Source organism: Mobula hypostoma, chromosome 7 (assembly GCF_963921235.1).
Source record: "Mobula hypostoma chromosome 7, sMobHyp1.1, whole genome shotgun sequence".
NCBI lineage: Eukaryota > Metazoa > Chordata > Chondrichthyes > Myliobatiformes > Myliobatidae > Mobula > Mobula hypostoma.
In genome coordinates this window covers 187706681-187729899 of record NC_086103.1, presented here as the reverse complement: position 1 = coordinate 187729899, position 23219 = coordinate 187706681, and the positions used below count along the sequence as shown (strand labels likewise).

Sequence of the window (23219 nt, the reverse complement as noted above, 5' to 3'; positions counted from 1 at the left end):
CATGTGTTCACCCTTGCCCAGACTCAAACCCAGCAACCTGCCGCAGACACAGGGTTCTCAGACCTTTCACCAGTCTGAATAGATACATCTGCAGCCCTAACACAGGTCGTCCATCTGTTCCGTCCGAGCAGTGTGCTCCCTGACTGAACCTTGTCGTGCCCTGTCTGTGATTGTTTCTGTGTCTGGTCGTTCCTGCCTCCGCGTCCAGCTCAGTTTCACTGTCTGTCTGTGCCCTGTCTGTGATTGTTTCTGTGTCTGGTCGTTCCTGCCTCCGCGTCCAGCTCAGTTTCACTGTCTGTCTGTGCCCTGTCTGCCCGTGGGTGCTGTCTGTCTAGCTCGGCGGCGGCGGCGTTTCTGCGCATGTGCGACAGAGGCAACGGCCGGAGGGTGTGGGCGCGGCGCTGAGAGTCGGGCCGGAGCGGAGCCGAACCGAGCGGGTGAGAGCGGAGACCGGGGACCGGGAAAAGGGAACTGGGAACTCGAGAACAGCGACTTACGCCCGGGGGAAGCCCAGTCTATGGAGGGGGAAGAGCAGAGGTGGGACCCAGAGCGGGCGCTGCCGGTTCGGTGGAGGGGCCTTGGGGTCCGGGACTAAACCAGGACCCGGCACGGGAGTGGCCGCGGACTCCGGGCCGCCTCCTGGTCCCCGTCCTTTATCGGGCTGGTGGTCGGGTACGTAGCCCTCCTCCACGGCTGCGTGGGATCTTTCTGTTGACTATCTGGGATCTTGCCGTGCACTAGCAGCGTGTGGGATTTTATCAACTAATCCAGCGGTGCGTGGGATCTTGCTGTGTACTTGACCGAGGATGGGTGGGATTTTGCTGTGTACTCGTTGACTGGGCGTTTTTGCTCATACAGCTGGTGCCTCCCTCGGGTCCAAGGGGCACCCGTGCTCCCAGCGGGCAGGGCTGCTGTCAGGGGGTCGTGCCTTTTTCCAGACTCCTGGTACAGTACTGCGCGGGATCTGTCCACCTGAGGGTACAAGGTCAGCTCTATAAAGTTCTCCTGTGGCTTCCATCGGTAGGAGAATCCAGGCTGGCTGAGACCCGTGGTATCCCCGCATGTGGGAGATGCCACAGCCCTTTGTTGTCGGATTTACAGCGTGTACCTTGTGTGCCCCGTCTGAACCTGATATGGGTTGTAGGAAGGAGGATGAGGGATGGAGGCGTGGTCCTACTTGAGGTCAGGCATGCTGCTGTTGAATGGGAGAGCATCCTTAAGGACCACATCAGAGTGTGTCGTTAAGTTCACTGTCTCCCTCTTAACCTGAAATGCAGGTTTCCTTTGAACTTCAGCAGCCCAGTCTAATATACACTGTGAATTCAGAGGCACCCTGCATGAACTGTGCCCCCTTCCAATGGGATTTGTTCCTGTTTTGTCTCCCCACACCACGCTATCGAAAAAATGCAGGGCAAGGTGGGAGGGAAGTGTTAGATTGATTTTAGAGTAGGTTAAAAATTTGGCACAACAGCAGGAACTGAAGCGCCTGTATTATACCGTCCGTCACCATCCCTGACAATGTGTTGGTGTGTTCCACTCTTTAAAAAAAAATCTACCTCTGACGGGGGCCGAGTACTTTCCTCCAGTCAGCTGAAAATGATGTGCTCTTGCATTAGCCATTTTTGCCCTGGGAAAAGGTCTCTTGATCTTTGCCTTCTATCATCAGATTCAGGTTAATTTCTACACCTTGAGGTAAATTTCTTCGGAAATGTTCTGGAAGAGAAGTGTGGACATGAACTTCCCTCCATTGAGGACATTTACAGCAGCAGGTGCGGAAAGAAGGCCTGGAAGATCATCAGGGACACCAGTCACCCCAACTTTAAACTGTTTCAGCTGCTTCTGTCTGGCAAGCTGTACTGTAGCATAAAAGCCAGGACCAACAGGCTACAGGACAGCTTCTTTTTACAAGCCATTAGACTTATAAATTCACATGTCTGTACATTGTGATAGAGTCATAACGCAAAGAACTTTACTCCCTCACATTGTGGGATGGATGTAAGATTTTAAGTAAATTCTAAATTCTTTTGAAATATGGTGACGTTGTAGGAGTGTGAATTGAACGATTTTTTTCTGAGGCTCGTGACCAAGCGACAAAACATTGTGTTTTTCTACAATAGAATCTGGGGATTGGAGAAATGGGGTTTAGTACAGGAACGTGGGGTCAGGTAAAAGAGCAGCCATGATCTAATTGTAAGTCAGGAGCCAATCATTCATTACAAAGAACACAGAACATTACCACACAGTACAGGTCCTTCGGCCCTTGATGTGCCGAACATTACAAAGTTCAAAGTAAATTTATTATCAGAATACATATGTGTCACCATATACAACCCCGAGGTTTGTTTTCTTATGGGCATATTCAATAACTCGATAATAAAATATAAACAATAATAGAGTCAATGAAAGACCCCACTAATGTGGGTTTTCAAACAGTGCGCAGAAGACAGCAAACTTGCAAATGCCAAAAAAAAATCATAAAAAGCAGTAAGTATCAAGAACATGAGATGAAGAGTCCTTGGGAGTGAGTCCATAGGGTGTGGTTCAAGAGCCTGATGATTGAGGGGTAATAACTGTTCCTGAATCTGGTGGTATGTGTCTGCCTGTACCTTCTTCCTGATGGCAGCAGTGAGAAGAGAGCATGCCCTGGATGGTTGCTGCTTTCCTGTGCCAGTGCTCCCTGTAGATGTGCTCAGTAGTGGGGAGGGCTTTACCGTGATGGACTAGGCCATATCCACTGCTGTTTGTAGGATTTTCCATAAGTGTTTCCATATGAGGCTGTGATGCAGCCAGTCAATATACTCTCTACCTTCATACATTCACATGAGTTTGTCAAAGTTTTGGATGTCATGCTGCATCTTTGCAAACTCCTCAGGAAGTAGAGGTGCTGCTGTGGTTTCTTCGTAATTGTACCTATGTGCTGGACCCAGGACAGGTCCTCTGAAATGATAACACCAAGTTATTTAAAGTTCCTGATGTCTGATTTCCATTCCCCCCCCCCCATAATGAGGACTGACTGATGGACTTCTGGTTTCCTCCTCTTGAAGTCAATAATCAGCTTCCTGGTCTTGCTGACACTGAGTGAGAAGTGGTTGTTTTGGCACCGCTCAGCCAGATTTTCAACCTCCCTCCTATATGCTGATTTACTCTAACATCGATCTAATCCCACAGAGTCCCGTATTTTTCTACCATCCATAAGCTGACCTAAGAGTCTCTTAAAAGTCCCTAATATATTGACCTACCACCACCCGTGGTAATGTGCTCCATGCCCCCATCACTCTCTGTGTAAAAGCCTATCTCTGACATCCCCTTATACTTTCCTTCAATCACCCTATAAGTATGCCCCCTTGTATTAGCCATTTCCACCCTGGGAAAAAGTCTCTGGCTTGCCTCTTATCATCTTGTACACCTCAATTAAGTCACTTCACATCCTCCTTCACTCCAAAGAGAAAAGCCCAAGCTCACTCAATCTATACTCATAAGACATGATCCCTGATCCAGGTATCATCCTGGTAAATCTCCTCTGCACATTCTCTCTAAAGCTTCCACATCCTTCCTACAATGTAGTGACCAGAACTGAATAAAATACTCCGATGTTCCTAGAAGAATGCAGATCTTGGTTGAACCAAGATGCTTCTCCAGGGTGTTTCTGAATGTTGGTGAAGGCTGTAGTTTGGGTACTCAGTCAGGGATTAAGTGTGTGGCAGAGGTTGTGGATGATTTGGGGTGGAGAGACACGGCGAGGGTGGGTGGTTAGGGAAGGGTTTTTTTGGGTGCTGCTCGATGGAAGACAGAAGAGGGTGGTGTCTGTCTCCTGTACAAATGGGGTGAAAGGGGAGGGAGGCAGGTGATCAGTTCTAGAGGGCTCGGACTGTGAGCATGGGCAAAGTTTCAGTGCAAGACTCACGACCTCTGGCTTCCTTTCAGGTTGTGCTTGGGACAGGATCTGGTGGGTGTCTCAATCCACTCTGGAATAACGAGTTCAGATTCGCTCCAGATTAACCAGCATCGAATTTGCTCCAGATTAAAGTATCTTACTGCCTGCGACTCTTCGTGTTAACGGGATTGGCTGGGACAAGAGAGTGGGATGGATGACATCTTCACCCAGTGTCGGGAAGGCAATGCGGTTGCTGTCCGTCTATGGCTGGACAACACAGAGAATGACCTGAATCAGGGGTAAGTGCCGGGGAGGGCTTCCCACTCCTCTTCTGTGCTGGAGGGGGGCCTTCCACCCCCTCCTTCAGCACTTGGGGGGGGGCTTTCTACTCCAGCCCGCAGCATTGGGAGCCATTTGCCACCCGTCTCCCTCAACACCTGGGGGGAGGAATTCCCACGCCTCTCCCTCTGAGGGTGGGGGATCCTCCCAAGCCTCTCCCTCAGCACTGGGGACACCATCAGTCCTGGTGCTGGGGTCAGGTTCCCAACCTTCCCATATCCTGTGCTGTCTACTAAATGAATTTCAATTTGTATTTTATTAACTTATGGTCATATTTTGTTTTTATTTTAATATTTTGAATTCAGTGCCGCAGACGGCTGTGGAGGCCAAGTCATTGGGTTTATGTGAAGGTTGATAGGTTCTTGATAAATTGAGGTGTCAAAGGTTATGGGTTGAAGGCAGGAGGATGGAGTTGAGAGAGATAGTAAATCGACCATGATGGAATTGCAGAGCTATTTCGATGGGCCAAATGGCCTAGTTCTGCTGCTATGTCTTATTGGATGAATAGACGGATCTATTTACTGGGAAGTACAGGGGTATGTGTGAGAACGTGAGCGATGGGTGTGGTGATGGGAGCAGCAGGGTGTGTACGACAAACCACATCATGGGCCTTGGGGCCAAATGTTTCTGTGTTGCAGCTCCTGAATGATCCCTTACTGAGGCATGCTGTACTGAAGCACGGCTGAGTGTAGATCGCAGCTGGAGATTATGTAACTTGACAGTGATTGGTGGTTCCATCAAATGCTGGGCATTCTGTTAGCAGGAGTGATAAAGGTGCAGTGGAACTTTGAATAGATAGCAGCCACAATGACAGTGTTTAAAAGACATTTGGACAGATCTGTGGATAGGAGGGTTTTCAGCGATATGGACTAAGTGCAGCATACGGTGCTGGCTTTGGCAGGGATCTTGGTCAGCATGGGCAGTTTGGGCTGACGGGCCTGTTTGACGCTAGGGCTTTTTTGCCAAGGTATTTCAGTATCTTTGTATCGAACAGACCAGATTACTGCAATGTATTGATATTCTTCATCAAGATATTTAAATATCTGTTTATCAAATGGACCAGGTTACTGAAATGCATTTTCTACTGGCCTTCCAAAGCAATCTATTGACAAACTTCACCTCATTCAGAATTCTGCTGCTAGACTTTTAACTAAAACCAGGATGAGGGAGCATATCACTTCCATCCAAGCCACTCTGCATTGGCTTCCTGTGTCTTTTAGAATTGATTTTAAGCTTCTGTTTCTTGTTTTTCTCTGGGACCGGAGTACATCACAGAACTGATTTTGTCTTATAATCCGTCTTGAGCTCTCAGGTTGTCTTCCACTGGATTTAAACAATCTCCCTCAAAAGATAATTGTTAGGTCAGCTTTTTTGATAGACTCAGTTGACATTTTTAAACACCAGCTCAAAACCTATTTATTTAACAGCCCTTTTAACTGAAATCTTTTTAATTTTATGTTTATCCCATTGTAAAGCATTTTGAACTACATCATCTGTATGAAGTGTGTTGTTATTATTGTAAGAGTATTTACCTCCACCAGCCCTCAATTCTCTCTGTCCCCGTGTGACTTCAGATCATCAACACCTCTGTGCCCTCCTACTATTACTCTTAAAAGCCACCGTCGCTGTGGGGCAGAGGCTGCTGGTAGCAGCTCATCAATGTCCTCTGTCCCAGGCCGAAGGTTGATGAGCCCTGTAGCTTCTGCTTTTACCACATGACTTTATAAGTCTTCTAGATGAAGATCTTTCATTTCCCAGGGATGAGGTCTTTGGAGTTTCTGTATTGGTAGGTTTTTACGTGATGGGATTGCTAACCCCATACCCAACCCATGGCACCTGAAACCTATGTCCTCTGATTATAAACACTTGCCAAGAGGAAACAATTCTCTTTGCCTTCACTCCTCATTTTAACTATCTGTGTCAGTCTCTCTTTGTAATTGAAATCTTCTATCTCAGGCATTGTCCTGGTGAACACAAGATTCTGCAGATGCTGGAAATCCAGACAAACACTCACAAAATGTTGAAGGAACTCAGCAGGTCAGGCAGCATTTATGGAGAGGAATGAACAGTTGACATTTCGGGCTGAGCTCCTTCATTGGGACTGGAAAGGAAGGGGGAAGAAGCCAGAATAAGAAGGCAGGGAGAGTGAAGGAGGACAAGTCAGAAGGTGATAGGTGAAACCTGGGGGATGGGGAAAGGGGATGAAGTAAGAAGCTGGGAGGAGATAGGTGAAAAAGGTAAAGAACTGGAGAAGAAGGAATCTGATAGGTGAGTGGACCATGGGAGAAAGGGAAGGAGGAGGGACGGGAAGATGATAGGCAGGTGAGGAGAAGAGAAGAGGTAAGAAGGGAGTCAGTGCGGGGGATTGAAGAAGAGGGAAGGAGAGGGATTACCAGAAGTTGGAGAAATTGATGTTCATGCCATCAAATTGGAGGCGACCCAGACAGAAGAGGAGACCATGGGCCAACACCAGAATGGGAATGGGGCTTGGAATTAAAATGATTGGCCATTGGAAAATCCCAATCTATTAATTAATTTATTTTTGCGGATGGAGCGGTGGTGCTTGATGAAGAGGACCCTAGTTTGTGACTTCTTGCCAATGTAGAGGAGGCACCGGGTACAGTAGACAATTCCAACAGATCTCTTGGTGAAGTGTTGCTTCACTTGGAAGAACTGTTTGGGGCTTTAATTGGAGGTGACGGAGGAGCTTAGTGGCAGGTGTAGCACTTCTGCCACTTGCAATTGTCGTCTCCTGGTGAATCTCCTCTGCACCCTCCACATGCTGTCCCATCCATCCCAGAGTGTGCTCCTGGAGCTGTGCTGAGGGGTTGAGGGTTCTGCCTGAGGCTCAGCTAATGTCTTGTGTAGTTGTCCTGTGACCTCCCTGCTACATTACCGTGCCATGCCATGCCATGCCACGCCACAGTTAACGAAGGCAGTATCCTGTCTCCCTTTTGCACCACCCTATCCACCCATGTTATCTCATCCAGAGGTTCTCGGATTTGTATGCCAAGGTCTTTCTATTGGTCAATAATTCTAGTGCCTTAAATGTCCTGCCCAAAATGTGACACCTCTTATTTTTCGGGATTACATTGATCTGTTTTTTTCTCTGCCTGCTTTGACGTAAAAGGATGGGACAAAGATGGAATGCACTGCCTGGGGTGATGGTAGAGGTAGTAATTATTTATTGATGTAGTGGTGTGGTGCAGGGTAGGTCCTTCGAACCACGCTGCCCCAGCAATCCCACATCCCCAGTTAACCCTAACTTAGTCACGGGACAATTTATATGACCATTTAAACTTTGGACTGTGGGAGAAAACTGAAAACCCAGACATTCCATGGGGAGGATGTATCAATTCTCCTCTCAGAATGGCGCTGGAATTAAATCCAAACTGCAGAACACTCTGAGCTGTAATAGTGTCACGCTACTGTGGTGCCTCTTTTACGAGACGTTTAGATAGGCGTATGAATGTGAGGGAGGAGGTGGACATTGTGTGGGCAGGAAGGAATAGCTAGTTAGCCATTTTAATTTAAATGGCATGTCACAATGTTGTGGGCCAAAGGGCCTGCTCCTGTGCTCTACTGTTAATGGCAGGACCCTCTGCAGTGCTGATGATCCTGGGGTCCAAGCCTACTGCTCCCTGAAAGTGGCTGCACAGCTTGATCGGATGGATAGGACGGCATATAACATGCTTGCCTGTTAGTCGAGGTATTGAGTTCAGGAGTCAGCAAGTATTGTTTGCCTCCTGATGAAGGATGTCAGCCCAGAAAGTTGACTGTTTATTCCCCTCCAGAGATGCTGCCTGACACCTGCTGAGTACCTCCAGCATTTTGTGTGTGTTGCTCTGGATTTCCAGCACCTGCAGAACCTCCTGTGTTCAGGAAGTTACATTACAGCTTTCTAAAACTCTGGCTGGGCTGTAACAACCAGTCTTCTGGAGGGAGTCAGTGGGTCAAGAGGCATCCATGGGAGGAAGGAATGCTTAGGCCACGGGTGCAGAATTCACTCTGTGCTCTCGGATGCACTCGGGATTCACTCTGCATGCCCTTGGATTCACTTCAAGGTTTTGGCATGCGGTGTGTTCTTTCTTACGTGGGGTTTTCCTTAAAAACAGTAGCCACTGCACAGATGCGGGAAGCATCAGCGCCATCGGCGGCAGTGGAAGGCAGGCGGAGCACCGCCAAAGTTCTTTCTCCTTGCGTGGAGGCCTTTCTGATTTCATAAACCATGAAAGAGAGATAGGGTCTAGCGGAGTGGTCATCATCGGAGTGGGCGCTAGTGTCAAGAGTGGGAACTTGGAGGCTTTGGCTCAAGAGGATTTGGTAAGAAGAGGCTGGGGCCAAAGAAACGGGTAAGAAGTGTAGGTTTTTCCCTTCATTATTGCTGATTTGGTCTTCATTGTTCATTGCACAGTGCAAGCAGGATGTCAGATATGGCAGTGGAAAGCTCCTCCTGCAGGATGTGGGAATTCATGGCACTCGATGGTCTCCCTGATGACTACACCTGCAGGAAGTGCAGCCAACTCCAGCTCCTGAAAGACCACATTAAGGAGCTGGATTGTCTGTGGATCATCTGGGAAGCAGAGCAATTGATGGATAAGGCTTATGAGCAGGTGGTTGCACCCAGAGTGCAGAATTCAGGGAGTAGATGGGTGAACACCGAGAGAGATAAAGGGAGAAAGAAGTCAGTGCAGGGTCTCCCTGTAGCCATTCCCTCAGCAATTGATGAGGGGAATGACCTATCTGGAAAAGGCAGCAGCCAAACCAATAGCACTGTGGTCGGCTCTGACCCTTGGAAGGGTAGGGTGAAGTCTGGCGGAGCCATAGTCATAGGGCACTCGATAGTTAGGAGGCCAGATAAGAGATTATGTGGCAGCAAAAGAGACGCCAGGATAGTGTGTTGCCTCCCGGGTTCCAGGGTCCAGGATGTCTCTGAACATTTCCAGAATATTGTTGAGGGGGGGGGGTGAGCAGCTGGAGGTCATGTTACATGTTGGTACCAATGACATAAGCAGGAGAGGGGTAGATGTGCTGCGCATGAGGTGGGAGTTGGGAAGGAAGCCGAAGAGCAGGACTTCCAAGGTGGTAGTCTCTGGATTACTCCCAGTGCCATTAGCTAGGGAAGGTCAGAACGGAAAGATAGTGCAATGAATGAGTGGCTGAGGAGATGGTGCAGGGGGCAGGATTTCAAGTTCTTGGATCATTGGAACCTTTTCTGGGGAAGTGGTGACCTGTACAAATGGGATTGGTTGCACCTGAACTGGAGGGAACCAATATCTTGGGAAGGATGTTTGCTAAGGCTATTGGGGAGGGTTTAAACTAGATCTGCAGAGGGTGGGAACCAAAGTGAAGAAACAGAGGATGGGGAGCTTGGTGCACAAGTAGTGACAGCTTGTAGGGAGTTTGTGAGGAAGGATAGGCAGATGATAGAGTAAAGATTCACTCAGCCTAATGGTTTGAGATGTGTCTATTTTAATGCAAGGAGTATCATAAACAAGACGGATGAACTTAGAGCGTGGATCAATACGTGGAACTATGAAGTTGTGGCCATTACAGAGACTTGGATGGCTCGGGCAGGAATGGCTGCTGATTGTGCCGGGCTTTGGATGTTTCAGAAAGGACAGGGAGGGAGGGCAAAGAGGTGGGGCTTGGCATTGTTAATCAGGGATAGTATCACAGCTGCAGAAAAGGAGGAACTCATGAGGGTTTGTCTACTGAGTCTGTGTGGGTGGAAGTTAGAAACAGGAAGGAGGTAATAACTCTACTGGGTGTTTTTTATAGACCCCCCCCCCAATAGTAACAGACATCGAGCAGCAGATAGGGAGGCAGATTCTGGTACAGTGCAGTAATAATAGGGTTGTGATGGGTGATTTTAACTTTCCTACCATTGACTTGCATCTCTTTAAGGTAAGGGATTTAGATGGCATGGAGTTTGTTAGGTGTGTCCAGGAAGGTTTCCTGACCCAGTATGTACTAAGTGAGCCGGATGGAACTCTTTGAGGATGTAACGAAACACATTGATGAAGGTAGAGCTGTGGATGTAGTGTATATGGGTTTCAGTAAGATATTTGATAAGGTTCCCCATGCAAGGCTCATTCAGTAAGCAAGGGGGCATGGGATCCAAGAGACCTTACTTTGTGGATCCAGAATTGGCTTGCCACAGAAGGCAAAGAGTGGTTGTAGATGGTTTGTATTCTACATGGTGGTCAGTGACCAGTGGTGTTCTGCAGGAATTTGTTCTGAGACCCCTCCTGTTTGTGATTTTTATAAATGACCTGGATGAAGAAGGAGAAGGGTGGGTTCATAAGTTTGCTGATGACACAAAGGTTGGGGGTGTTGTGGATAATTTGGAGGGTTGTCAGAGGTTACAGCAGGTCATCGATAGGATGCAGAACTGGGCTGAGGAGTGGGAGATGGAGTTCAACCCAGATAAGTGTGAGGTGGTTCATTTTGGTAGGTCAAATTTGAATATAGAATATAATATTAATGGTAAGACTCTTAGCAGTGTGGAGGATCAGAGAGATCTTGGGGTCCGTGTTCATAGGACACTCAAAGCTGCTGCGCATGTTGACAGTGTTGTAAGAAGGCGTATGGTATGGCCTTCATCAACTGTGAGATTGAGTTCAAGTGCCGTGAGGTAATCTTACAGCTATATAAGAACTTTTTTAGACCCCACTTGGACTACTGTGTTCAATCTGATCACCTCACTACAGGAAGGATATGGATACCATAAAGAGAGTGCAGAGGAGATTTACAAGGATGTTGCCTGGATTGGAGGGCGTACCTTATGAGAACAGGTTGAGTGAACTTGGCCTTTTCTCCTTGGAGCGACAGAGGATGAGAGGTGACAAAATAGAGGTGTTTAAGATGCCGAGAGATATTGATTGTGTGGATAGCCAGAGGCATTTTCCGGGCTGAAATAGCTAACACGGGAGGACACAGTTTTAAGGTGCTTGGAAGTAGGTACAGAAGAGATGTCAGGGTTAAGTTTTTCACACAGAGTGGTGGGTGTGTGGAATGCACTGCCAGTGACGATGGTGGAGGTGGATACAATAGGGTCTTTTAAGAGACTTAGATAGGTACGTGGTGTTTAGAAAAAGAGAGAGCTATGCAGTAGGGAAATTCTGGGCAGTTTCTAGAGTAGATTACATGGTTGGCACAACATTGTGGGCCGAAGGGCCTGTAATGTGCTGTAGATTTCCATGTTCTACGTTCACTCTGCTCAGACTCACTCCGAATTCTCTCCGCTCTCTCTCAGACCTGCTCCGAATTCTCTCCGCTCTCGCTCGGACTCGCTCCGAATTCTCTCTGCTCTCTCAGACTCGCTCCGAATTCTCTCCACTCTCTATCAGACACATTCCGAATTCACTCCACTCTCTATCAGACACATTCCGAATTCTCCCTACTCTCTATTGGAATCGCTCCGAATTCTGTCTACTCTCCATTGGACTTGCTTCGAATTCTCTCCACTCTCTATTGGACTCGCTCCGAATTCTCTCCGCCCTCTCGGACTCGCTCCGAATTCTCTCCGCTCTCTCGGACTCACTCCGAATTCTCTCTACTCTCTATTGGACTCGCTCCGAATTCTCTCCGCTCTCTATTGGACTCGCTCCAAATTCTCTCTACTCTCCATTGGACTCGCTCCGAATTCTCTCCGCCTTCTCGGTCTCGCTCCGAATTCTCTCCGCCCTCTCGAACTCGCAACGAATTCTCTCCGCTCTCTCGGACTTGCTTCGAATTCTCTCCACTCTCTATTGGACTCGCTCCGAATTCTCTCCGCCCTCTCGGACTCGCTCTGAATTCTCTCCGCTCTCTATTGGACTCGCTCCGAATTCTCTCTAATCTCTATTGGACTCGCTCTGAATTCTCTCTGCTCTCTATTGGACTCGCTCTGAATTCTCTCTGCTCTCTATTGGACTCGCTCCGAATTCTGTCCACTCTCTATTGGACTCGCTCCGAATTCTCTCTGCTCTCTATTGGACTCGCTCCGAATTCTCTCTACTCTCTATTGGACTCGCTCCAAATTCTCTCTACTCTCTATTGGACTCACTCCGAATTCTCTCTGCTCTCTATTGGACTCGCTCCGATTTCTCTCTGCTCTCTCGGACTCGCTCCGAATTCTCTCCGCTCTCTATTGGACTCGCTCCAAATTCTCTCTGCTCTCTCGGACTCGCTCCGAATTCTCTCTGCTCTCTATTGGACTCGCTCTGAATTCTCTCCACTTTCTCTCGGACTCACTCCGAATTCTCTCTACTCTCTACTGGACTAACTCCGAATTCTCTCTGCTCTCTATTCGACTCGCTCCGAATTCTCTCTACTCTCCAGTGGACTCGCTCCGAATTCTCTCTACTCTCTATTGGACTCGCTCCGAATTCTCTCCGCCCTCTCGGACTCGCTCCGAATTCTCTCCGCCCTCTCGGACTCGCTCCGAATTCTCTCCGCCCTCTCGGACTCGCTCCGAATTCTCTCCGCCCTCTCGGACTCGCTCCGAATTCTCTCCGCCCTCTCGGACTCGCTCCGAATTCTCTCTGCTCTCTCGGACTCGCTCCGAATTCTCTCTACTCTCTATTGGACTCGCTCCGAATTCTCTCTACTCTCTATTGGACTCGCTCCGAATTCTCTCTGCTCTCTATTGGACTCGCTCCGAATTCTCTCTACTCTCTATTGGACTCGCTCCGAATTCTCTCTGCTCTCTATTGGACTCGCTCTGAATTCTCTCTGCTCTCTATTGGACTCGCTCCGAATTCTCTCCGCCCTCTCGGACTCGCTCCGAATTCTCTCCGGCCTCTCAGACTCGCTCCGAATTCTCTCTGCTGTCTCGGACTCGCTCCGAATTCTCTCTACTCTCTATTGGACTCGCTCCGAATTCTCTCTAATCTCTATTGGACTCGCTCTGAATTCTCTCTGCTCTCTATTGGACTCGCTCTGAATTCTCTCTGCTCTCTATTGGACTCGCTCCGAATTCTGTCCACTCTCTATTGGACTCGCTCCGAATTCTCTCTGCTCTCTATTGGACTCGCTCCGAATTCTCTCTACTCTCTATTGGACTCGCTCCAAATTCTCTCTACTCTCTATTGGACTCACTCCGAATTCTCTCTGCTCTCTATTGGACTCGCTCCGATTTCTCTCTGCTCTCTCGGACTCGCTCCGAATTCTCTCCGCTCTCTATTGGACTCGCTCCAAATTCTCTCTGCTCTCTCGGACTCGCTCCGAATTCTCTCTGCTCTCTATTGGACTCGCTCTGAATTCTCTCCACTTTCTCTCGGACTCACTCCGAATTCTCTCTACTCTCTACTGGACTAACTCCGAATTCTCTCTGCTCTCTATTGGACTCGCTCCGAATTCTCTCTACTCTCTAGTGGACTCGCTCCGAATTCTCTCTACTCTCTATTGGACTCGCTCCGAATTCTCTCCGCCCTCTCGGACTCGCTCCGAATTCTCTCCGCCCTCTCGGACTCGCTCCGAATTCTCTCCGCCCTCTCGGACTCGCTCCGAATTCTCTCTGCTCTCTCGGACTCGCTCCGAATTCTCTCTACTCTCTATTGGACTCGCTCCGAATTCTCTCTACTCTCTATTGGACTCGCTCCGAATTCTCTCTGCTCTCTATTGGACTCGCTCCGAATTCTCTCTACTCTCTATTGGACTCGCTCCGAATTCTCTCCGCTCTCTATTGGACTCGCTCCGAATTCTCTCCGCCCTCTCGGACTCGCTCCGAATTCTCTCCGCCCTCTCGGACTCGCTCCGAATTCTCTCCGCCCTCTCGGACTCGCTCCGAATTCTCTCTGCTGTCTCGGAATCGCTCCGAATTCTCTCTACTCTCTATTGGACTCGCTCCGAATTCTCTCCGCTCTCTATTGGACTCGCTCCGAATTCTCTCTGCTCTCTATTGGACTCGCTCCGAATTCTCTCTACTCTCTAGTAGACTCGCTCCGAATTCTCTCCGCCCTCTCGGACTCGCTCCGAATTCTCTCCGCCCTCTCGGACTCGCTCCGAATTCTCTCCGCTCTCTCGGACTCGCTCCGAATTCTCTCTGCTCTCTATTGGACTCGCTCCGAATTCTCTCTACTCTCTATTGGACTCGCTCCGAATTCTCTCTGCTCTCTATTGGACTCGCTCCGAATTCTCTCCGCTCTCTCGGACTCGCTCCGAATTCTCTCCGCTCTCTATTGGACTCGCTCCGAATTCTCTCTGCTCTCTCGGACTCGCTCCGAATTCTCTCCGCTCTCTATTGGACTCGCTCCGAATTCTCTCTGCTCTCTCAGACTCACTCCGAATTCTCTCTACTCTCTATTGGACTCGCTCCGAATTCTCTCTACTCTCTATTGGACTCGCTCCGAATTCTCTCTGCTCTCTATTGGACTCGCTCCGAATTCTCTCTACTCTCTAGTGGACTCGCTCCGAATTCTCTCCGCCCTCTCGGACTCGCTCCGAATTCTCTCCGCCCTCTCGGACTCGCTCCGAATTCTCTCCGCTCTCTCGGACTCGCTCCGAATTCTCTCTGCTCTCTATTGGACTTGCTCTGAATTCTCTCTATTGGACTCGCACCGAATTCTCTCTGCTCTCTGTTGGACTCGCTCCGAATTCTCTCTGCTCTCTCGGACTCAGTCCGAATTCTCTCCGCTCTCTATTGGACTCGCTCCGAATTCTCTCTGCTCTCTCGGACTCGCTCCGAATTCTCTCTGCTCTCTATTGGACTCGCTCCGAATTCTCTCCACTTTCTCTCGGACTCGCTCCGAATTCTCTCTACTCTCTATTGGACTCGCTCTGAATTCTCTCTACTCTCTATTGGACTCGCTCTGAATTCTCTCTCCTCTCTATTGGACTCGCTCCGAATTCTCTCTACTCTCTATTGGACTCGCTCCGAATTCTCTCTGCTCTCTATTGGACTCGCTCCGAATTCTCTCCGCCCTCTCGGACTCGCTCCGAATTCTCTCCGCTCTCTATTGGACTCACTCCGAATTCTCTCTGCTCTCTATTGGACTCGCTCCGAATTCTCTCTGCTCTTTCAGACTCGCTCCGAATTCTCTCTACTCTCTATTGGACTCGCTCCGAATTCTCTCTGCTCTCTATTGGACTCGCTCCGAATTCTCTCTACTCTCTATTGGACTCGCTCCGAATTCTCTCTGCCCTCTTGGACTCGCTCCGAATTCTCTCTGCCCTCTTGGACTCGCTCCGAATTCTCTCCGCCCTCTCGGACTCGCTCCGAATTCTCTCCGCCCTCTTGGACTCGCTCCGAATTCTGTCCGCCCTCTCGGACTCCCTCCAAATTCTCTCCGCCCTCTCGGACTCGCTCCAAATTCTCTCCGCTCTCTTGGACTCACTCCGAATTCTCTCTACTCTCTACTGGACTAACTCCGAATTCTCTCTGCTCTCTATTGGACTCGCTCCGAATTCTCTCTACTCTCTAGTGGACTCGCTCCGAATTCTCTCTGCTCTCTATTGGACTCGCTCCGAATTCTCTCCGCCCTCTCGGACTCGCTCCGAATTCTCTCCGCCCTTTCGGACTCGCTCCGAATTCTCTCCGCCCTCTCGGACTCGCTCCGAATTCTCTCCGCCCTCTCGGACTCCCTCCAAATTCTCTCCGCCCTCTCGAACTCGCTCCGAATTCTCTCTGCTCTCTCGGACTCGCTCCGAATTCTCTCTACTCTCTATTGGACTCGCTCCGAATTCTCTCTACTCTCTATTGGACTCGCTCCGAATTCTCTCTGCTCTCTATTGGACTCGCTCCGAATTCTCTCTACTCTCTATTGGACTCGCTCCGAATTCTCTCTGCTCTCTATTGGACTCGCTCTGAATTCTCTCTGCTCTCTATTGGACTCGCTCCGAATTCTCTCCGCCCTCTCGGACTCGCTCCGAATTCTCTCCGCCCTCTCGGACTCGCTCCGAATTCTCTCCGCCCTCTCGGACTCGCTCCGAATTCTCTCCGCCCTCTCGGACTCGCTCCGAATTCTCTCTGCTGTCTCGGACTCGCTCCGAATTCTCTCTACTCTCTATTGGACTCGCTCCGAATTCTCTCCGCTCTCTATTGGACTCGCTCCGAATTCTCTCTGCTCTCTCAGACTCACTCCGAATTCTCTCTACTCTCTATTGGACTCGCTCCGAATTCTCTCTACTCTCTATTGGACTCGCTCCGAATTCTCTCTGCTCTCTATTGGACTCGCTCCGAATTCTCTCTACTCTCTAGTGGACTCGCTCCGAATTCTCTCCGCCCTCTCGGACTCGCTCCGAATTCTCTCCGCCCTCTCGGACTCGCTCCGAATTCTCTCCGCTCTCTCGGACTCGCTCCGAATTCTCTCTGCTCTCTATTGGACTCGCTCCGAATTCTCTCTACTCTCTATTGGACTCGCTCCGAATTCTCTCTGCTCTCTCGGACTCGCTCCGAATTCTCTCTGCTCTCTCGGACTCGCTCCGAATTCTCTCTGCTCTCTATTGGACTCGCTCCGAATTCTCTCCACTTTCTCTAGGACTCACTCCGAATTCTCTCTACTCTCTATTGGACTCGCTCTGAATTCTCTCTACTCTCTATTGGACTCGCTCTGAATACTCTCTCCTCTCTATTGGACTCGCTCCGAATTCTCTCTACTCTCTATTGGACTCGCTCCGAATTCTCTCCGCTCTCTATTGGACTCACTCCGAATTCTCTCTGCTCTCTATTGGACTTGCTCCGAATTCTCTCTGCTCCTTCAGACTCGCTCCGAATTCTCTCTACTCTCTATTGGACTCGCTCCGAATTCTCTCTGCTCTCTATTGGACTCGCTCCGAATTCTCTCTACTCTCTATTGGACTCGCTCCGAATTCTCTCTGCCCTCTCGGACTTGCTCCGAATTCTCTCTGCCCTCTTGGACTCGCTCCGAATTCTCTCTGCCCTCTCGGACTCGCTCCGAATTCTCTCCGCCCTCTCGGACTCGCTCCGAATTCTCTCTACTCTCTATTGGTCTCGCTCCGAATTCTCTCTACTCTCTATTGGACTCGCTCCGAATTCTCTCTGCTCTCTATTGGACTTGCTGCGAATTCTTTGTACTCTCTATTGGACTCGCTCCGAATTCTCTCCGCCCTCTCGGACTCGCTCCGAATTCTCTCCGCTCTCTATTGGACTCACTCCGAATTCTCTCTGCTCTCTATTGGACTCGCTCCGAATTCTCTCTGCTCTCTATTGGACTCGCTCCGAATTCTCTCTGCTCTCTATTGGACTCGCTCCGAATTCTCTCTACTCTCTATTGGACTCACTCTGAATTCTCTCCGCCCTCTCGGACTCGCTCCGAATTCTCTCCGGCCTCTCGGACTCGCTCCGAATTCTCTCCGCCCTCTCGGACTCCCTCCAAATTCTCTCCGCCCTCTCGAACTCGCTCCGAATTCTCTCTGCTCTCTCGGACTCGCTCCGAATTCTCTCTACTCTCTATTGGACTCGCTCCGAATTCTCTCTACTCTCTATTGGACTCGCTCCGAATTCTCTCTGCTCTCTATTGGACTCGCTCCGAATTCTCTCTACTCTCTATTGGACTCGCTCCGAATTCTCTCTGCTCTCTATTGGACTCGCTCCGAATTCTCTCCGCCCTCTCGGACTCGCTCCGAATTCTCTCCGCCCTCTCGGACTCGCTCCGAATTCTCTCCGCCCTCTCGGACTCGCTCCGAATTCTCTCCGCCCTCTCGGACTCGCTCCGAATTCTCTCTGCTGTCTCGGACTCGCTCCGAATTCTCTCTGCTCTCTATTGGACTCGCTCCGAATTCTCTCTGCTCTCTATTGGACTCGCTCCGAATTCTCTCTACTCTCTAGTGGACTCGCTCCGAATTCTCTCCGCCCTCTCGGACTCGCTCCGAATTCTCTCCGCCCTCTCGGACTCGCTCCGAATTCTCTCCGCTCTCTCGGACTCGCTCCGAATTCTCTCTGCTCTCTATTGGACTCGCTCCGAATTCTCTCTACTCTCTATTGGACTCGCTCCGAATTCTCTCTGCTCTCTCGGACTCGCTCCGAATTCTCTCCGCTCTCTATTAGACTCGCTCCGAATTCTCTCTGCTCTCTCGGACTCGCTCCGAATTCTCTCTGCTCTCTATTGGACTCGCTCCGAATTCTCTCCACTTTCTCTAGGACTCACTCCGAATTCTCTCTACTCTCTATTGGACTCGCTCTGAATTCTCTCTACTCTCTATTGGACTCGCTCTGAATTCTCTCTCCTCTCTATTGGACTCGCTCCGAATTCTCTCTACTCTCTATTGGACTCGCTCCGAATTCTCTCCGCTCTCTATTGGACTCACTCCGAATTCTCTCTGCTCTCTATTGGACTCGCTCCGAATTCTCTCTGCTCCTTCAGACTCGCTCCGAATTCTCTCTACTCTCTATTGGACTCGCTCCGAATTCTCTCTGCTCTCTATTGGACTCGCTCCGAATTCTCTCTACTCTCTATTGGACTCGCTCCGAATTCTCTCTGCCCTCTCGGACTCGCTCCGAATTCTCTCTGCCCTCTTGGACTCGCTCCGAATTCTCTCTGCCCTCTCGGACTCGCTCCGAATTCTCTCCGCCCTCTCGGACTCGCTCCGAATTCTCTCCGCCCTCTCGGACTCGCTCCGAATTCTCTCCGCCATCTCGGACTCGCTCCGAATTCTCTCTACTCTCTATTGGACTCGCTCCGAATTCTCTCTACTCTCTATTGGACTCGCTCCGAATTCTCTCTGCTCTCTATTGGACTTGCTGCGAATTCTTTGTACTCTCTATTGGACTCGCTCCGAATTCTCTCCGCCCTCTCGGACTCGCTCCGAATTCTCTCCGCTCTCTATTGGACTCACTCCGAATTCTCTCTGCTCTCTATTGGACTCGCTCCGAATTCTCTCTGCTCTCTATTGGACTCGCTCCGAATTCCCTCTGCTCTCTATTGGACTCGCTCCGAATTCTCTCTACTCTCTATTGGACTCGCTCTGAATTCTCTCCGCCCTCTCGGACTCGCTCCGAATTCTCTCCAGCCTCTCGGACTCGCTCCGAATTCTCTCCGCCCTCTCGGACTCGCTCCGAATTCTCTCCGCCCTCTCGGACTCGCTCCGAATTCTCTCTGCTCTCTCGGTCTCGCTCCGAATTCTCTCTGCTCTCTATTGGACTCGCTCCGAATTCTCTGCGCTCTCTATTGGACTCGCTCCGAATTCTCTCTGCTCTCTATTGGACTCGCTCCGAATTCTCTCCACTTTCTCTCGGACTCGCTCCGAGTTCTCTCTACTCTCTATTGGACTCGCTCCGAATTCTCTCCACTCTCTATTGGACTCACTCCGAATTCTCTCCGCTCTCTATTGGACTCGCTCCGAATTCTCTCCGCTCTCTATTGGACTCGCTCCGAATTCTCTCTGCTCTGTATTGGACTCGCTCCGAATTCTCTCCGCTCTCTATTGGACTCACTCCGAATTCTCTCTGCTCTGTATTGGACTCGCTCCGAATTCTCTCCGCTCTCTATTGGACTCACTCCGAATTCTCTCTGCTCTGTATTGGACTCGCTCCGAATTCTCTCTACTCTCTATTGGACTCGCTCCGAATTCTCTCTGCTCTCTATTGGACTCGCTCCGAAATCTCTCTACTCTCTATTGGACTCGCTCCGAATTCTCTCTGCTCTCTATTGGACTCGCTCCGAATTCTCTCTGTTCTCTATTGGACTCGCTCCGAATTCTCTCTGCTCTCTATTGGACTCACTCCGAATTCTCTCTGCTCTCTATTGGACTCGCTCCGAGTTCACTCTGCTCTCTTAGACTTTGTTCTGAATTGACATCGAACTCCCTCAGACTGGGTTTTGCATACTTCAGCCAGTCTGTCATTTTGTTTAACGTTTAGAATTTGGCATTCTGCCAGTTGCTGTCGAGTTCCTGCCTGCATTCCTGCGATCAGCTTCCTGTGGCGTACACTTGGGATCTGTTCGACTGTTAGACTGGCTTTGAGGGAAAAGGACTCTATATTTGCTGGGTCGTGAGGCACACAATTTAATCCACAGGACAATTAACTTCCTTTTCACAGACTCTAGCATTCAAAGTGTGCTTAATTATCTTTAAATGTGGAGAGACTTTAAGCCACGCCCAGGATTAGAGAAGAGGCCGTATGGAGCAACCTTCCCTCTAAACCCAGCCTGTACTGTACTTTGCATAAAACTGTAAGACATGGGAGCAGAATTAGGCCATCTGGCCCATTGAGTCTGCTCTCCTATTCCATCACGGCTGATTTATTATCACTATCAGCCCTATTCTGCAGCCTTCTCCCCGTAAAAGTAGATGCACTGACTAACCATCGACGTCCACTTTAAATTTACTCGATGACTTGGCTTCCACAGCTGCCCATGGCAATAAATTCCACAGATTCGCCCCCTCTGCTAAAGAAATTCCTCCTCATTTCCGTTCTCAATGGGCGTCCCTCCATTCTGTCCTCTGGTCCTAGATTCGTCCACGATAGAAAACATCTACACAAGCACTCTATCTAAGGCCTTTCAGTATTTGGTAGGTTTCAATGAGATCCACCTCTCATTCTTCTAATCTCCAGTGAGTACAGGCTCAGAGCCATCAAACACTCCTCATACGTTAACCTTTTCATTCCCAAAAAATATTCCTGTGAACGTCCTTTGAATCTTTTTCAATGTCAGCACATCTTTTCTTAAATAAGGGGCCCAAAACTGCTCACAATACTCCCAAGTGCAGTCTGACCATTGTCTTATAAAGACTCAGCATTACATCCTTGTTTTTATATTCTTGTCCTCTCAAAGTGAATGCTAACATTGCATTTGCCTTCCTTATCACTGACTTTAACCTTTCAGGACTCCTGCATGAGGACTCCCAAGTCTCTTTGCACCTCAGATTTTTGAATTTTCTCTCTATTTAGAAAACAGCTTATGTCTTTATTTCTTCTACCAAAGTACAGGAGCATACACTTCCTGACACTGTACTCCACCTGCCACTTCTTTGGCCATTCTCCTAATCTGCCTAAGACCATCTACGTACTCCCTGCTTCCTCAACACTACCTGCTTCTCCACCTGTCTTCATTATCGGCCACAAAGCCATCAATTCTGTTATCTGTATCATTGACGACTAATGTGAAAATACAAGGGGTGATTGATAAGTTCGTGGCCTAAGGAAGAAGGAATCAATTTTAGAAAACCAAGCACACTTATTTTTCAACACAGTCCCCTCCTGCATTTACACACTTAGTCCAGCGGTCGTGGAGCATACGGATCTTGGACCTCCAGAAAGATTCCACAGCAGGGGTGATTGATAAGTTCGTGGCCTAAGGTAGAAGGAGATGAGTTATACAGCTGTCATCACATGCACAAGCAGTTCAACACTTTGAGTGATTATGCAGAAAGTTTGAAGTTAATAACTCATCTCCTTCTACCTTAGGCCACGAACTTATCAATCACCCCTCGTAAGTGGTCCCAACACTGGGAGAGCCTCAGGTTATAAGAAACAGGAGCAGAGGAGGACAGGACTTGTTTCCAAAATGCATCAGGCTTGCTTAGATGTTCCATTGGACTTTTTGAATAGAATTTTTTGGCCGCAATGAGCAAAGGTATGTTTGGAGAAAAAAGGGTGCAGAATTTCATGAAAAGAATACCTCTCCAACTGTTAAGCACGGGGGTGGATCGATCATGCTTTGGGCTTGTATTGCAGCCAGTGACACAGGGAACATTTCACTGGTAGAGGGAAGAATGAATTCAATTAAATACCGGTAAATTCTGGAAGCGAACATCACACCGTCTGTAAAAAAGCCGAAGATGAAAAGATGATGACTTCTACAACAGGATAATGAACCTAAACACACCTCAAAATCCACAATGGACTACCTCAAGAGGCGCAAGCTGAAGGTTTTGCCATGGCCCTCACAGTCCCCCGATCTAAACATCATCGAAAATCTGTGGATAGATCTCAAAGAAGCAGTGCATGCAAGACGGCCCAAGAATCTCACAGAACTAGAAGCCTTTTGCAAGGAAGAATGGGCGAAAATCCCCCAAACAAGAATTGAAAGACTCTTAGCTGGCTACAAAAAACATTTACAAGCTGTGATACTTGCCAAAGGGGGTGTTACTAAGTACTGACCGTGCAGGGTGCCCAAACTTTTGCTTCAGGCCCTTTTCCTTTTTTGTTATTTTGAAACTGTAAAAGATGGAAATAAAAAGTTTTATTGCTTAAAATATTAAAGAAATGTGTCATCTGTAACTTTATGCCTTTTGGAAATCAGTTCATCTTTTACTTGCTTAGCTATGCACAGTAACAGAAATTTTGACCAGGGGTGCCCAAACTTTTGCATGCCACTGTAACTAGGACTTGTGAAATCCACCATCTGCTCATATGAGCTGCGCCCATGGCTTTGCGTAACCCTAATCAGGGATGAGCTGGTGCTGTACTTTGCCCAAGGGTCACCTGCGGGCTAGCAAAGGTAAGGAGTGCCTTCCAACTCCTGAGGTCGAGACATATCTCTATCCCCGACTCCATTTCGGCCTTTCAATATTTGATAGTTTTCAATGAGATCTCCTCTCGTGAGACCACATCCGGGAAGCTGTGGATAGATCTGGTCTCCTAAGCTAGAGGGAGTGTGGCGAAGGTTCATGAGATGGTGGACTTGCTGCATCAGAGTGTGGAGATTGAACTTCCATTCTGTGGAGTGGAGAAGACCAGAGTTGCTTCTCGACTGCTTGGGTTGAACAGTAATGTCATAAGTAATGACATTTCTGATATAATTTCTGTCTAATGATGCCTTTTTTTGAAAGATGGTATTAGAAAATTAGCTTTCAGTTTCTTAAGAAAATCTGCAGCATACCAGAACACTACAATTGCAATGTTAATGGTGGATTAGCTTTTTAAGTAGTTTGACTTTGAAATCGGTTTTAAGTAGTAATTAACTCAGTGGAAGTTCCATTGGGGTGAAGAGCCTAGAATCTGTGCTGTGTGTTAGCTTGAGGAGAAATGTCTTCAGTCGAGGTGGTGAATCTTTAGAATCAGTGCCCTGCAGGCCTGTGCAGAGTGTTGTTGAATTCATTTCAATGGTATGTTTCT

General features: G+C 48.8%; 1 protein-coding gene across 3 annotated transcripts in view; it reads left to right on the top strand.

Annotated features, from left to right (window-relative positions):
* Positions 1 to 361: 361 nt before the first annotated feature.
* Positions 362 to 23219, top strand: part of ilk (integrin-linked kinase) — a 118108-nt gene continuing 95250 nt past the window's right edge. Inside the window, exons 1-2 of one of the 3 annotated variants that reach the window (XM_063054801.1) lie at positions 362 to 437; positions 3925 to 4173. In XM_063054801.1, the coding sequence (XP_062910871.1) occupies positions 4085 to 4173 (89 nt within the window). In that variant the 5' untranslated portion in view covers positions 362 to 437; positions 3925 to 4084. Of the gene's footprint in view, positions 538 to 650; positions 673 to 3924; positions 4174 to 23219 lie in introns of those variants that run through there. The other 2 variants (XM_063054802.1, XM_063054803.1) reach the window with 2 other exon arrangements.